At 29.7% G+C, this 14,293-nt stretch overlaps 1 protein-coding gene across 1 annotated transcript; it reads right to left on the bottom strand.

The window, feature by feature from the left end:
* Positions 1-1,434: 1,434 nt before the first annotated feature.
* LOC114175898 (probable acyl-activating enzyme 16, chloroplastic) lies at positions 1,435-13,916 on the bottom strand. The gene is made up of 18 exons (XM_028060745.1): positions 13,609-13,916; positions 13,034-13,225; positions 12,643-12,757; positions 11,992-12,079; positions 11,594-11,796; positions 8,364-8,482; positions 7,404-7,553; positions 7,080-7,147; positions 6,617-6,722; positions 6,049-6,207; positions 5,119-5,172; positions 4,949-5,029; positions 4,497-4,634; positions 4,159-4,318; positions 2,727-2,806; positions 2,470-2,615; positions 1,858-1,915; positions 1,435-1,755 (listed from the first exon to the last, which is right to left on the bottom strand). Exons 1-18 carry the CDS (start codon positions 13,786-13,788, stop codon positions 1,663-1,665), a joined length of 2,190 nt encoding a protein of 729 aa, XP_027916546.1. The 5' UTR covers positions 13,789-13,916; the 3' UTR covers positions 1,435-1,662.
* Positions 13,917-14,293: the final 377 nt, after the last annotated feature.

Genomic DNA, 14,293 nt, shown 5'->3' on the forward strand with positions numbered 1-14,293 from the left:
ATTGCAAGCCATTTTCAAGGTAGAACAATTGCATGTGGAAATGGACTTACTCAAAGGAAAAGGGGGGTGGAAACTTACCTTAAGCTAGATTAAGATCGTGTGGAGTGGGAAAGTTCTCCCCTTCAAGTGCAACAACCCTACCAAAGGAGGTGAGAAAGGTGTGAGGAGGGTGTGAAGAAATGTGGATGAGGGTTTTGGAGATAGAACAAAACGTGGGAGTGAAGTGTAGGTGTTGTTTTTTGTAAAACGTGGGAGTGAAGTGTAGGTGTTGTTTTTTGTGCTCAAAACAAAGGGAGGTGTGTGTAAGAGGAGGGGGTTCTGTTTTAGCTTTAAAAAAAAGGGTTTTGCAATTGGAATTCGTCACTCTCCCAAAATTTGATATAATTTAATCGTCGTACTTAAAAAATGAATAGATATAGTCTTCATAATCCACATGCGTTAAATTTCTTTGACATGCAAAACAAAGTTTCAAATAGACATTTGAATTGTTTACATTATTTGACATATTCTGACAAATGCTAGTCTAAAACGTCAATTAACTCTTAAAAGAAATTTACATCGTCGGACGAGTTGTGACTACTAACATATTTGATCCTATTATATATTTAATACATACGGAAAATGAAATTTAGAAGTTCACTATGATTTAGAAAATCTCTTAAAAGTTCTTAACGTTTTTTTGTTAGAAGTTCCAAAAAGATATTATCATACGAACTATTTTTCTTAACCGTGTTCAATGTAAAAAATTAAGTAGATGGTAGAGAATTATGGTTTTTAATTAAATTTGGATGTTTTTAATTAAACTAGAACTCAAATTAAGTTTTAAGTTTCTCATAAATTTGGATGCTTTTAATTAAATGTCTTTGTTGTATTAACTATTCAAAAATTTTATATCTGAATTGAGTCTCCAATTCATCGATTATTTTTTCTGTTAATAGAATGATGTTCTTATTATTCTATCCCCATCAACATGATTCCTTATCTTCAGGCATTAAGAAATTTAAGATTTTGTAGTTAATATAAAATAATATTAGGATATTACAAGAAATGTAAAATGACAACCTTTCATGTTATATTAATCATAATATTATTTTACATTAATAACAAAATTTCACATTTATTAACACAGACAAATAAGTAAAATAATAAGATGAAATAACAACCACAGTCACCTAAATACTAAAAATTTTAAATTGTAGAGACTCAATTTTAAAATATATAAATTGAGTATTTAATAGAAAACAAAATTAATTAAGAATTAATTAAAAATATTCAAATTTACTAGAGATTTAAAACTTAACTAAGCCAAGTTTAAATTAGTGTAACTGAGAAATACTGATTCTTTATTCAAAAGAAGAATGCATTTTATCATATTCAATATCTAAGGCAAACATTTTGGGTAATTTAACTTCAATTTAATAGACAATATCTTAGTTCGAGCCAAAAACTTTGTGTTTTTATTTTTTATTTTTGTGAGCAAGCGAAAAACTTCTTAACACATCAACTTCAATGTATTGTTAACAATTGTATGTTCCATTTTGCAAGGTACCAAAAACCATATATAAAGATTGTCACCCAAGGATTAGGACTTTGAATCTTGTCTTACAACTAAGTTAGAGCTCTCTTGTCTCTGTATATATGATGTCATTGACACTCAGTAGGTCACTTGTATAGGTTGTCTATTTGATCCTTGTATTCAGTCACAACTCTATCTCTTCTAATTTTCATGGTGGGTGTCATTAAACCATTATCAATCTGCCATTGCAGAAAAGGATTAACCAAATGTATCAGTTTTGTTATCTGAATAACAAACAACATACAAGATACCATAACTTTGAATTCGGTTCAAAATCTAACCGTGAAGGGTTCATGTACAAGAAGGATTGGTCCAATTTGAAATGGAGATTCAGACATCCTGCATCATGAACAGGACACCAAGAATGCGAATAATGCAAATAAACAAGATTAGAGTATAGAAAATATAATGAATCAATGAACACCAATTCGGAACAGAACTCTCTTTTTATCTCTATTCTAGCTCGGTCATCAAGAAAATTAGCATGTGATATCCCACTTAATGAACTAGCTATAGGAATGAACTCTATTTTTTTTTTCTATATGCATCAAAGATATTATTCCCAACCGATAGTATAAAAACCAATTTCTTTCAAAGCAAAGAGTTCACTTTCCTTAAATATTCTCAAAACGTTTTTTTTTAAGATATAATTAACATTGTCTTTCCATAACATAATAAGCAGACACGACTCGAGAGTTTACAGGTCTAAAGCAAAATGAAACTTTTTTTAGGTTGTCTTTCGTGGAGTTCTTAAGCAATCAGTACTAAAAAGAATTGTTTTTAGGATTTTTTATTTTTTAGATCTAAAGCAATAACTATACCTGTTTGGAGCTTGAGCCAGCTTGATAATAAGCTTAAACTTTATAATTGACATAAGTGGAACCAAGTCTTACCAGGTTTGTAATTCTTTATATATTAGGCTCCTCACTTTTTCCTCACTGACATCTGAATTCTCGGAATTTATAATTGACAACTTCCTTGCTACCTTCAAGACCTCTTCCTTGTTAGGAACTATTACAGCTCCTAGACGTCGCTTATCCTTACAGTTATTAACAAGAAGTTAAATCACTACATTTTACACTGTCTGAATGAAATACATTTTATACGTAGTGCTTGATCTATAAGAAATTGAAAGAAACTAAGAGTTTACCTGACCAACAACAACAATTTGTTGAATTAAGTTACTCCTCATTGCAGCTTCTTCAAGTTCCCCCGGTTCAACATTTTCACCTTCTCTTATTAGAACAAGTGGTTAATACTTCAAAAGGAAAAAAAATAAAAGCCTGGTAATCATAAGGGATTCGTGCATAGGAAGAAGTTGAAATTGAGGCTTAAAAAATATTTTTTTTAAGATTAGCATTTACTCTCCTTTCTTATGTAAACTAATGGGCTCTCTCCCAGCATTAAGGTTTGGTAAGTGGATAAATTAGCAGCAGAGTTTAGGCTTCATATTGGTTAGATAAGATCAATCTATAAAATAAATTATTTTATTTTTAGACTTATGCTACCTTGAATGCTTAAAATTTTCTTTTACCTATCTGATCATCTACTTTGTATAGGAAACTCAGGGAACATGAAGATGAAAAAAAAAAACGAAGGGAGCTGCCTTCAAAGTTGAAACCATAAAGAAAGATCAAATTTTAGATTGAGAGAATCTGGACTTGATGATTAAGAAGTTTCAATATTCTTGAAGAACAAGAACAAAAGTAAAGTTAGGCAACAGAAGAAGTTGAACAAGAGACCAAACCTACTTTTTATCTTTTAACAGTATAACAACCTAAGCATCATGATTCACTTGTAAACTTACCTACTTGACTTCCATGATTACACAATTGATGCAACCCAACAATTAATTCGATAATAACTTAGTTATTTAGTCAGGTACCTTCCACTGCACTCTTCTCTATTCTCCATGTAAACTTACCCTTTTCTATCCTCCGGATAAACTTATCTCATTTTGTGAGGTTAATAAAATACAAATGCTTTACAAAATTCTCTTGTTAGGCTCTAGATTTTCTACGAACAAATAACTAAGATTCTAATTGAACAATTTCAAAAACACACAGGTGAAGACCTTTGCAGTTTTGGGGAGGGCTAAATGATTTAAGATAAAAGTAATTTTACGAGTATAAAATATAAAGAACTTTTCTTCAAGTTTCTTTGATTGTCCTTTGTGTCACATCTCTAATGGATGTAAATAATATAAAATCGTTCGTACACAGACATAGTAGACGTACATATTCTAAGATTCTGATAAGGGTTAAATATAATTTTACTTCTTAAATTTTGACACGAAATTAGACTTTATCATTGTTCAAAATTTTGATTCCAAACTTAAGAAATGAATAGATATAATTATGTTAACTTAACGACGCTAATTTTTCTTTATATATATATATATATATATATATATATATATATATATATATATATATTCTTAGAATTCAATGAATAGATATTTATGTACTTTTAAAGTTTGAAAACGAAACTTTAGGACGAATTCTAATTTCGTGTCTAAATTTGGGGATTACAAACATATTTAATCAAAAATAAATATAAATAGATTACAAACTTCTACTTACCCGTTGAAAGTACAATAGTGTCTTTAGCACGGCCTTCCACAACAATCATACCACTCGATTGACGACTCCGCCCAGTTGAATGATGAGGAACAATCCATCCTATATCACCAGTATTCAACCATCCATTCCCGTCTAAGGCCTGAACCGTAGCTAAAGGATTCTAATACAAACACAGATAATAACTATCACAATTTCATCCAAAAACATCACTATGAATTTAACTGCATAGGTATCTCCCAATATATTTGCTGTAAGAAACAAAAGTAATATGAATGCATTTTCTCTCTGCCCTCCCACCCCAACACAGTATATGTTCGCACTCTAACATAACAAATTACCTTGAAGTATCCTTTCATCACTTGTGGACCCCTGACTTTTAAAATTCCCTTTGAACCAGCTGGAAGAACTTCATCAGTTTCAGAATCTACAACTTTGAATTCCGTTTCACGAATTGGATGCCCAATAGATCCAAGAACCTTCACAACATTGTATCTGTAACATTCTCAGATAAATGCACCACAGGATGGACACTGTTCTCTTAAGCAAAGAATTTCATTAAAAATGTAAAACACCAAACTTAAACTACAGAATTTTTAAAAAATACTAACTGATAAATATGAGCAATTTGCATTCGAAGTGTGCTTTCTCGTATGAATGTACAGGTATTAAATTTAATTATTTTAAGTCACTTTAATATTGAGAGAATTTGTCCCATTAAGAAGTTAGTGAGTCACACATCAATTTCACCAAATAATTCTTCAATTTTCAATGCATTAAGTAAGTTGCTTACATTACATCCAGGTCGTCGTGCTGCAACAACTGGTGAAGTTTCTGTTAAACCATATCCATTTTGTACTTTCACACCAATTGCCTGCATGATATAAAAGAAGCATCAATGTGAAGTGGCCAAGTAGATTCAAAAAAATTTATTACAAGTTTCACATGATTGAAATATCAGACCTCAAAAAACTTATCTACTTCCCACCGCAAACTACCACCTCCACTTATTCCAGCCTGTACAGAACCAAGAAGTTTCTCCCGTCAAACCACAATTTCCAGAATCATGAACAAGATACAATATGGTGCATTTAAATGAAAAATATCTCTCTCTCCAAACTCGGGAATCTTAAGAAAGTTGAAAGAGAGAATGTCAAAATACCACCATAAAAGAGGAAGCAAAATATTGGAAGTCTCACATTGACTAGTGATAAGACCAATTTACAGTATATAAGTGGATGCAAACCTCACCTTATAAGTTAATTTTGTAAGAATGAGTTAGATTTAAAGTTCATTTCTTAAGATGATATCACTTAAATGCTAATTCAGCCCCGAGGAACTTTCCCACATTATATCATTGGTGACTGATGAGGCATCAGAAAGAGAAAAGGGGAGATCACTAGAAATTATTTTACATACAATTATTTTTTAAATTAATATTTTTTATTTTTATTTTTATTTTTTTGAAATATTATTTCATTTGTACACAATTTTTTAAAAAAAGTAATTTATATTTTTTTTAATATATACATATTTGACAACGATGAAGAAGGTTAATCTTAGTTAGTGTTCATGATTTTATAAACAAAGAATAACAATTTCTAGAACCATCTTCTATATCATAATAATAAAAACCGAGTACAATTTTTTTTTAAATAATAACATTAAAAAGACTAATAGTCTAATAGTTGAAATTATGCATAAACATTAACTTTCTTTCATCTTTGAGTCGGTGTAAGATGCTACAAACACGAGACCAAAAATTTTATATAGAGGACCAAGATCATAAAAACAATTAGAGAAAAAAATAATAAAATGATTATTTTAGACGTATCACTAACACCTTTAAGTGAAATGAGTATGATAAGATAATGGTGTAGAAGAGAACAAAACCTTTGATATTCCAATAGCTGCATGGATTTTATTGTAGACAAGTTTCTTAGCCAAAATATGAACCGGAAGTAGTAATGTGGCTATAATTCTCGCCCACAGCCAGTCCAACGTTGAATTCACGTAGGAGACTTGCTTCTTGTTCATTGTTAGACATTTACCCTAAAAACATAATTTGAAAATTAGTAAAAGAAATATCTTTGCTGAGAAACAGTATTGCTATAATAGAAAGTTTGTTGCTGCTCCTCCTCATTCAACCAATTTGCTTCACAAGTCTTGAGTGACTAAGGAACAATAAACCAGTTAACACATCAATTAACTAAAATACCTGCAATCTTAAAGACACTCAGTTGACAACATATGCAAATCATCATGCTGTTTATCCTTTTCACTTTTGTTTCGGATAAAATAAGAACTTGTTAAGATAGAATATGCTCCAAAAGCAAGAAAAGACAGAGTGAAAAGAAAACAGATATTTTACTCAAAGAGTAAGGCAAGTAAGAATCACAGTAGCCTGATGAAAAGAAGTGACACTTTGGAGATCAGATAAAACGATGAGAGATACACAAACCTCATAAATGCGCTTACATTCCATGTATGCTAAGCTGACCCTTATGAATGTTAGTGCCACAAACTTTCTAACAGCAGAACTCGTAGATATCTGCTTCATGATCCCACTGCAGAGGAAACAATCAACAAAACCAATGAAAGTTATCACGTTCCTAATCGTGTACACTTGTTTGTTCCTATTAGTTTTATGCCACTTATTGTTAGTTTATTAAGTTCAAGTGGTTGCTTTCAAGCAACATATTTTTTTACAGCACTATAACAAAACCTGGACTCTTATAACATGCTACAGATTGCAGGAATTTTCCTGTCAAATCTTCAAACACTTGCCAGGCACTCACTCACCTCAAAATATTAGTCACAAACCAAATTCAAGCATCACATATAGGAATGGCTTACAATTTAAACAAAAGCATAGAACATGATATATCATCAATTCAATGAGTATTCATTTGGAGAAGATTTACCTGTACAATGTTTCAAAAACTAAAGGAACAGAAATCAAGTACTGTGGTTGATAGAGTTTCAAATCATCCTAGAAAATTAGAAAGGAGAGTATGTTAATAAATGTGCATATAGATAATTAAGGAAATAACCAATTTAGCGTATATAGTGACGCATTTCCTTATATCATACTAATAATAATAACTGTTGAACTGAAACAATAATCCAGCATTCGAAGAAAAATCTGCTATTGTTTTTTCTTTCCATTTTAACCCTAATTTTGATGTTACATTATAACTGTAAGCGATGATTCCGCAATGTTTATGATCAAATTAGTAAAACAATACCTTTAGATTCCGCACGGTTGTGTATACTTGCTGAATTCCGCATGTGAAAATGAAATACTCACAAGCTCTTTCGTATGCATGCCAAGGTGGCAGCATGCTTAGAAATCTATCCCCAACTTTTGCAGGTACTATGTCCCATAAGTTTTTTATCTAGAAATTCATCAATAAATCACGCATCATCAAGTGTATCATAATGGATAAATTATGTTCTGAATCTGTAAAATGGACAAACTAATAAAATTATTTAAAAATATAAATATAAGAAGATTGCTCTGTACAAATCATCCTCTATTTGGCCTGGTATTAATGATCGGTATGATACTATCTTGGATAATACCAATTGGGTTGTTGGTAATAGTGATCAAATTAATTTCTAGAATGAAAAATGGTGTTCTAGTAGCTGTATTTCTCTTATGGCCGGTGTTCTTGATGTAGAGAGATTCAAGCTTTTGTCTAAAGTATCACACGCTTGGAGTGGAAATAGACAGATATATCCATAGATAATTATTAATGAGAAGTGGTGTAATTACCGACAAGACATTTTCTTCGATAATTATTGAAGAAAATATTCCATCCTTAAATTCTATACATATTGGTTCGAATTACAGATGATATATATGTTGATAATTAATGACGAATTTTTGGATTTACCAAAGAATACGTCGATAAATCGGATTTTTCTTATAGTGTAATACGAATATGAAGATGAAATTTCATGTGTTAAGTTCAAAACTTCACTCATTCAAACTCTTGGCCACTGTCATGCTTCCATTAACCACGTTAACAATAAGATGCACAAAAGTATGTTTAGGTTTTATAGGCACTAAATTATTAAGAAAAAAATTCTTGAATATGATTTTATTAATTTTCCATTTTACATAACCAAGACATAATTTACCCCCATTGAAACCAAATATAATGATTTGGAAAAGCTCTAACGTAGCATGTATGTGATGAAACCTGATGCAGAAGATTCTGATGGGTGAGCATTACACCTTTCGGATTTCCGGTTGTTCCACTTGTGTATATGAGGGTAGCAATACTATCTGAGTGTATTGGTTCATACACATAGCGCTGTTCTGCAATTAATATAAAAAGTACCAAAATAACACATAACTCCATTAAACATCATCTTTTTAATTACATGAATAGTATAGTTTTAAAACATTACAATAGATCTATTTTATTCAATTTTTATGTTGCTATCATTTATATATCTCATGTTATGTATTTTTTTTTTTCTCTTTATAAATATACTAACTTTTAACTTTAAAAATTATTTTAACTTGCACGTTCATAACATAAATAATTATCTTTTTTTTAAAAGTAAGGATATTGTTCAAATCTTTATATTGGATTCTAATAACTTCCTCCATTTTGATAAATAATGTTATTATTAAAAAAAGTCATATGAAGAGGAGTTCAGAAGTAAAATGTTGACGGAGAAAAGTCGATATGAGACCTTCCACGGATACAAATTGAATTTGTTCAGACAAATGTATATTAATTTTTTGGTGAAATATTTTTAGAAATATATTTCTCCATTAGACACACAAAAGACTATTAAATTTTGAGTGCTTATGACTTATAATACTTAGACTTTTTAATATATTGTTTTTTAATTCAAATATCCTATCTTTAATTTGGAGACTTTGTTAGATATTTTCAGGTTTTAAATTTTCTTACAAAATTATAAATTTTAAATATAAAAATAGCGAGATAAAAAAATACTGGCTATAATGTAATTAACATCAATAACCTTGCCTCTACATTATGATGTTTAATGTTACATCACACATAAAAAGGAATAAAATATCAAATCAAAGAGATTAAAGAAATACATGAAATTAATAGATAATCCATTCTTATAATGATTTTGAAACTACTATTGTAAATATATATATATATATATTTGTCAATTCTATTTTTTATTAATATATTTTATTTTTTAAGTTTTGTAAATATTTTTTTATCTCTAATAAAAATATTATGTGATAAATATATTTTTATAGATATATTTCTACAAAATCTAATAACATTTTATATTTTAATAATTATAACAAGAATTAATCTTTTAATTTTTTATCACGAGAAAAAAAATACATATGCGTGTATATATTTTTCTTAGTAATAATAATAAAAATATTTTATAACGACTATTTATCAAATTAAAGAATTGATTATATAACATATTTTGAAGAAAGAAGTTTTTTTATATCTTAAAATATTATGTCATTTATTATTATTATTTTAATATTTTTATTCAATTTACTTTACATAAATGTTTCTTTGTTTTATTTACTTTTAAGATAATTTTTAGAAATAATTTTCTTTTTAATTTACATTTTTTGTAATTATGATATTAGTATGATGTTTTTTTTACCGGCTAAATGAAATGACTAATATTTGTGAGCATTTTTATTCTGGTATGATCTATTCCATACTCGAAGTCACACAACCAAGATTCAAACCTTAGATCATTAGGCTAAAAAACATTACGAACTATTTGTTATCTCTACATATTAACTAAGTTAAAAATATTGTGAAAAATAATAAAATTAATAAATAAAAAATCGTATACATATATGAATAACATTTTCATTTGTCTAATTAAACTTTAAACGAAATAGAAAGCTAAAGATTTGAATATGCTTCTAATCTCTAAAGTTTTGTTAAATTTGACTTTTATCTCTCAATTTAAGATTGATGTTTTAGTCTTTATAACATGAAAAATGATAAGAAAATGACTAAATTTTAACAACTTTTTTTATAATATGAACTAACATCCTTTAAATGATTTTAAAATATAGAAAAAAAAATCATTTAAAAAATGTCAAGTCAGATTTAAAAAAAAATTGTCAAAAATTTAGTTGGTATCCTGTATTTTTCTATAAACTATTGAAAGATTTTGTTTTCAAGTTCCCCTGCCAAACGTTTTCTTCATCTTGTTTAAGAAAACATGTTTTAATAAGGTTGTCGTGTAAATGATTGTAATTATTATTTTTTTATCATTACACTTTTTAACAGTATTTTAGACATTAAGATTATCTAAGGATAAGCTTGCTAATTTTGATATTGATAGAAGATTAGATTTTGAGTGGTTCATTTTTTTAATAATATTAGTTTAAAGTTTTTTTATAATGGATATCAACTCCTATTTTGTTTTACTAAGGGAGTTTGTAGTGTATTTTTACTATCAGTTTGATTTGGTCTATCTTTCTGTTTTTGTTTTTTCATTTTAATGAATCATTCATGTGATTGTTAAACCTGACTATTTATGTGAGATGGCATAGTTTATCATGATAACTAACCTGATTTTTCGAAAACAGTAGATACAATATATAAGTTTATTTTTTCTACCACAATCTTTCTTGGACACACTAAACCAGAGATTTTACACAAAAAAGATAAATCAAGCACGGAATCTTCACTCCTTCATGCAACCGATAATACAATTCTTAACTTTTATTTTATTTATTATTTTTTGAGTTAAATATGTTTTTAATTCTTAAATTTTGACATTAAATTAGAACTCTATCATGTCTCAAACTTTGATACAGTTTGATCCCAAACTTAAAAAATGAATAGATGTAGTCTTCCTAACTCAACTAAGTTAAATTTTATTAAATGTATAATGACGTTTCAAATTGGAGTTTGAGTTGTTTACACCATTTGAGATGTTTCAAACTTTGATACAGTTTAATCCTGAACTTAAAAAATGAATATATGTAGTCCTCTTAATCTGAGTTAAATTTTACTAAATGTAAGATATCATTTCATATTGACGTTTGAGTTGTTTGTACTAATTGACATGTCTCAAACTTTGATACAGTTTGATCCGAACTAGATAAATGAATAGGCGTAATCCTCCTAACCCAACTGAGTTAAAGTTTATTAAATGTAAAATTGCATTTCAGACTGGCGTTTGAGCTGTTTTACACAGTTTGACATGTTTCAACTTAAATGTCAACTTGAAACACGATTTATTACATAAAAATGGGATTAAAATGCTATATCCAATCATTTTTAAAATTTGAAGACCAAAATATTTTAAAGTTTAGAACATGAACAAATTTCAATCACATTCAAATTTAGGGACTACGTATATATAACTCTTATATTTATATATTTGAGTCAAACTCATTCGTCTTAGGATGAGTAGCATTATGAGAGAAAATGAGTTAACATACCAGCCTTAGATAATGCCCTGCGATTATCTCGTCCCAAATCTATGACTTCCTGGAAAGTAAAAACTGGCATGTGCTTGTTTTCTTGACCAACCAGCTCCGATTTCTCTCCCCAAAGCAAAATAATAAACCTCATGGAAGTGTTTGAATAGAACGTGTTTGCAACCCGATTGAACATTTCTGGGTTATCCACCACTAGTGCAACGCTGAATAACAATACCAAAAGTCTCAACAATTCAGATTGAAAAATGATCACTTAAAAAAACGTGGAAACCAGTAGTTATATTGTTTAAAACAATTCATTAAGACCTGTTGTTACTAGAACACAATCAATCACAAAATGTGAATGTGCAAAGATCAGCCTGAAGTAACATAATCAGATTATCGAAGATGAGACTAACCTTTCAGAGTGGTTGTATATTTGCAAAAGTTCTGCAACTGATGACCTTGAGCCTCTTACCACGTTTATTGCTCCACTTGCCATCATACCTATATTAAAAATATAACTTTGATATGATAAAAAGCACAATATCGCACACATAGTAGTAATGTGAAATCCCATTCAAGATCAAAATGCCGAAACAGTTTACACCAGAATATCACTTCTAGTATTAGAACACTCAAACTTAAAACTAATTTAGAACTTCTACAACAACTCATGAACATATAAACACTGTAAATCTGTCACCAAAATCAGCACCTCAGATTCGTGCAACGTGATTTTTCTTTTCACTAAATGGACGTAACATCAGAAAAACAAACAAGTTTAAAGCATGGAGATAACTTTCAAAAAACATAACATTATAGTAAAAGTTCCTTTTCACATTGATTCATAAACCCTACACATATAGTTCTCAAAATTTACAATTGAGCTGTTTTAGATAAAGGGTGTGAAGGATCCTTTGACTGTTGTGATTTTGAAATGGTACAATCATATTTTATGATTGTTAGTAGTTTTTTTTTTATCGTAAGTTAGTAAACATAAGATTTGTGCAAATGGTACCTTCTAGACTGAATACACTGAAAGTGGAGGAAGTGAAATTTCAACACACCTTGATCTGCTATAAGCCAATGACATGAATTGTCCGCAAAAAGGGCAATCTTCTCATCAGGTTTTACCCCAATAACTCTCAAGCCTTCTGCAAAATACAAAATTGCCTGCTCCAACTGAAATTTTGATGTAGAACATAAGATATCAGAATATGATTAAGCTCTCTAGCACCAAATTTGGCATGTTCTACACCTGCTAAATCTCTAAATAAAAAAACTTGACGCACTATTGGATATAACTCTAACTCTTCCTTCACATGAACATTTCAACAAACAAAACTTCTGCATTCATCATACTTATTCCTTAGAACCTTTTTATTTATTTATTATGAGCATGCATGGTAATTTAAAACAATTTGGCAAGAGGCACAGAACAACAGGGAACAAATGTACCTGTGTGTACGTTAGAGTTGTAGGAGGATGATGACATGTGTCTACTAAGGCTACATTGTCACCATACTTCTCCGCAGAAGATCGCCAAATATCAGGAACTACTTTCCACTCATCTGAGGCCACACCACCATTATCAACAAATGTTGAACCTTCTAGAAAAGGGGCGCACCTTCTTATCTCAATTGTCTCCCTCTACATGCACAAAAATATCATAAAAATGTAAAATAGTATGTTTTTTGCACTCTCTAAACAAACTTGCTAGATTGATTGTCCTAGTTGTTGGACACACCCTATAAATATCTTAGCTAATGCTTTATGGATTGAATCAATTTCATACCTCTCAACAAATTTCCATGATATTCAAAGGGGGAAAACTTGGATTTAACTGGTCTAAGATGAATGAAGATAAAGTAAGTAATATCAGTGCTCTAAACTAATGACATTCTAAGATATTCATAATCATAACTCTCTTTTCTGCATGTATGTATGATAATGTAAGTTGAATTTCTTATGCTCAGTTTAAAAAAGTGGAATCGAAGTGAACAAGTTGGAACAAAAGGGTAGCCAAGAATTACCTCAGATCGGCAAAATACTCGAAAATGAGAGAGGGGTGAAGAGGGGGCAAGGCCAGCACCATAGTTTGTGGGAGAAAATTTGATCCTCGTGAAATTGGTGCGTGAGTGGAAGAGGGGAAGTGCATAATGAGGATTAGAGAAAGTCCATGTGTGGGTGTAGGTGATAGGAACTATGGCCATTTGGTGATTTTCTGGAGAAGGAAAACACAGAGAACCATAAAAATGCAGAAGAGTGGCCTAATACATTGTAGATGATTCGAAAATAGTTATTGTGGCTCCTTTGTAGAAGTCGAAGGGAAACTAAATGGTCAAAGTGGCAGTTACTAAGAGCCGCGTTGTTCGGTGGTAGGTGGGTGGGTGGTATCGACCATGAATTGGACAACCCATTCGTGTCACATCACACAACACGACAACTTAAAACATAGTTATGATGTTTGATTTGTTTTGATTAGACCATGCAATCAAATGTTTTAATTTTATTGTATATTAAACTAAAGACGATAATAGATTTGCCTATTAAATTTTGATAATTTTTTTTATAATATGGGATGTTATTTTTTAAGTGTTTTTAGAATATTAAGAAAGAGAAAATATAAAAACAAAAAATTATTTAAAAGATATTATTTAAAGTTGTAAAGTTGTCCACATTTAATAATTAAAAAATCATTTTTCTTAAATTAAAGTA

Source organism: Vigna unguiculata, chromosome 3 (genome assembly GCF_004118075.2).
Source record: "Vigna unguiculata cultivar IT97K-499-35 chromosome 3, ASM411807v1, whole genome shotgun sequence".
Taxonomy (NCBI): domain Eukaryota; kingdom Viridiplantae; phylum Streptophyta; class Magnoliopsida; order Fabales; family Fabaceae; genus Vigna; species Vigna unguiculata.

Excerpts from the sequence above, each read along its gene's own strand:
- LOC114175898 (XM_028060745.1), bottom strand. The coding sequence starts at position 13,788 with ATGGCCATAGTTCCTATCACCTACACCCACACATGGACTTTCTCTAAT. Across the intron at positions 7,554-8,363 it reads ATCAGAATCTTCTGCATCAG|ATAAAAAACTTATGGGACAT; the intron begins GTTTCATCACAT and ends ATGAATTTCTAG. Across the intron at positions 7,148-7,403 it reads CAACCGTGCGGAATCTAAAG|GATGATTTGAAACTCTATCA; the intron begins GTATTGTTTTAC and ends CTAATTTTCTAG.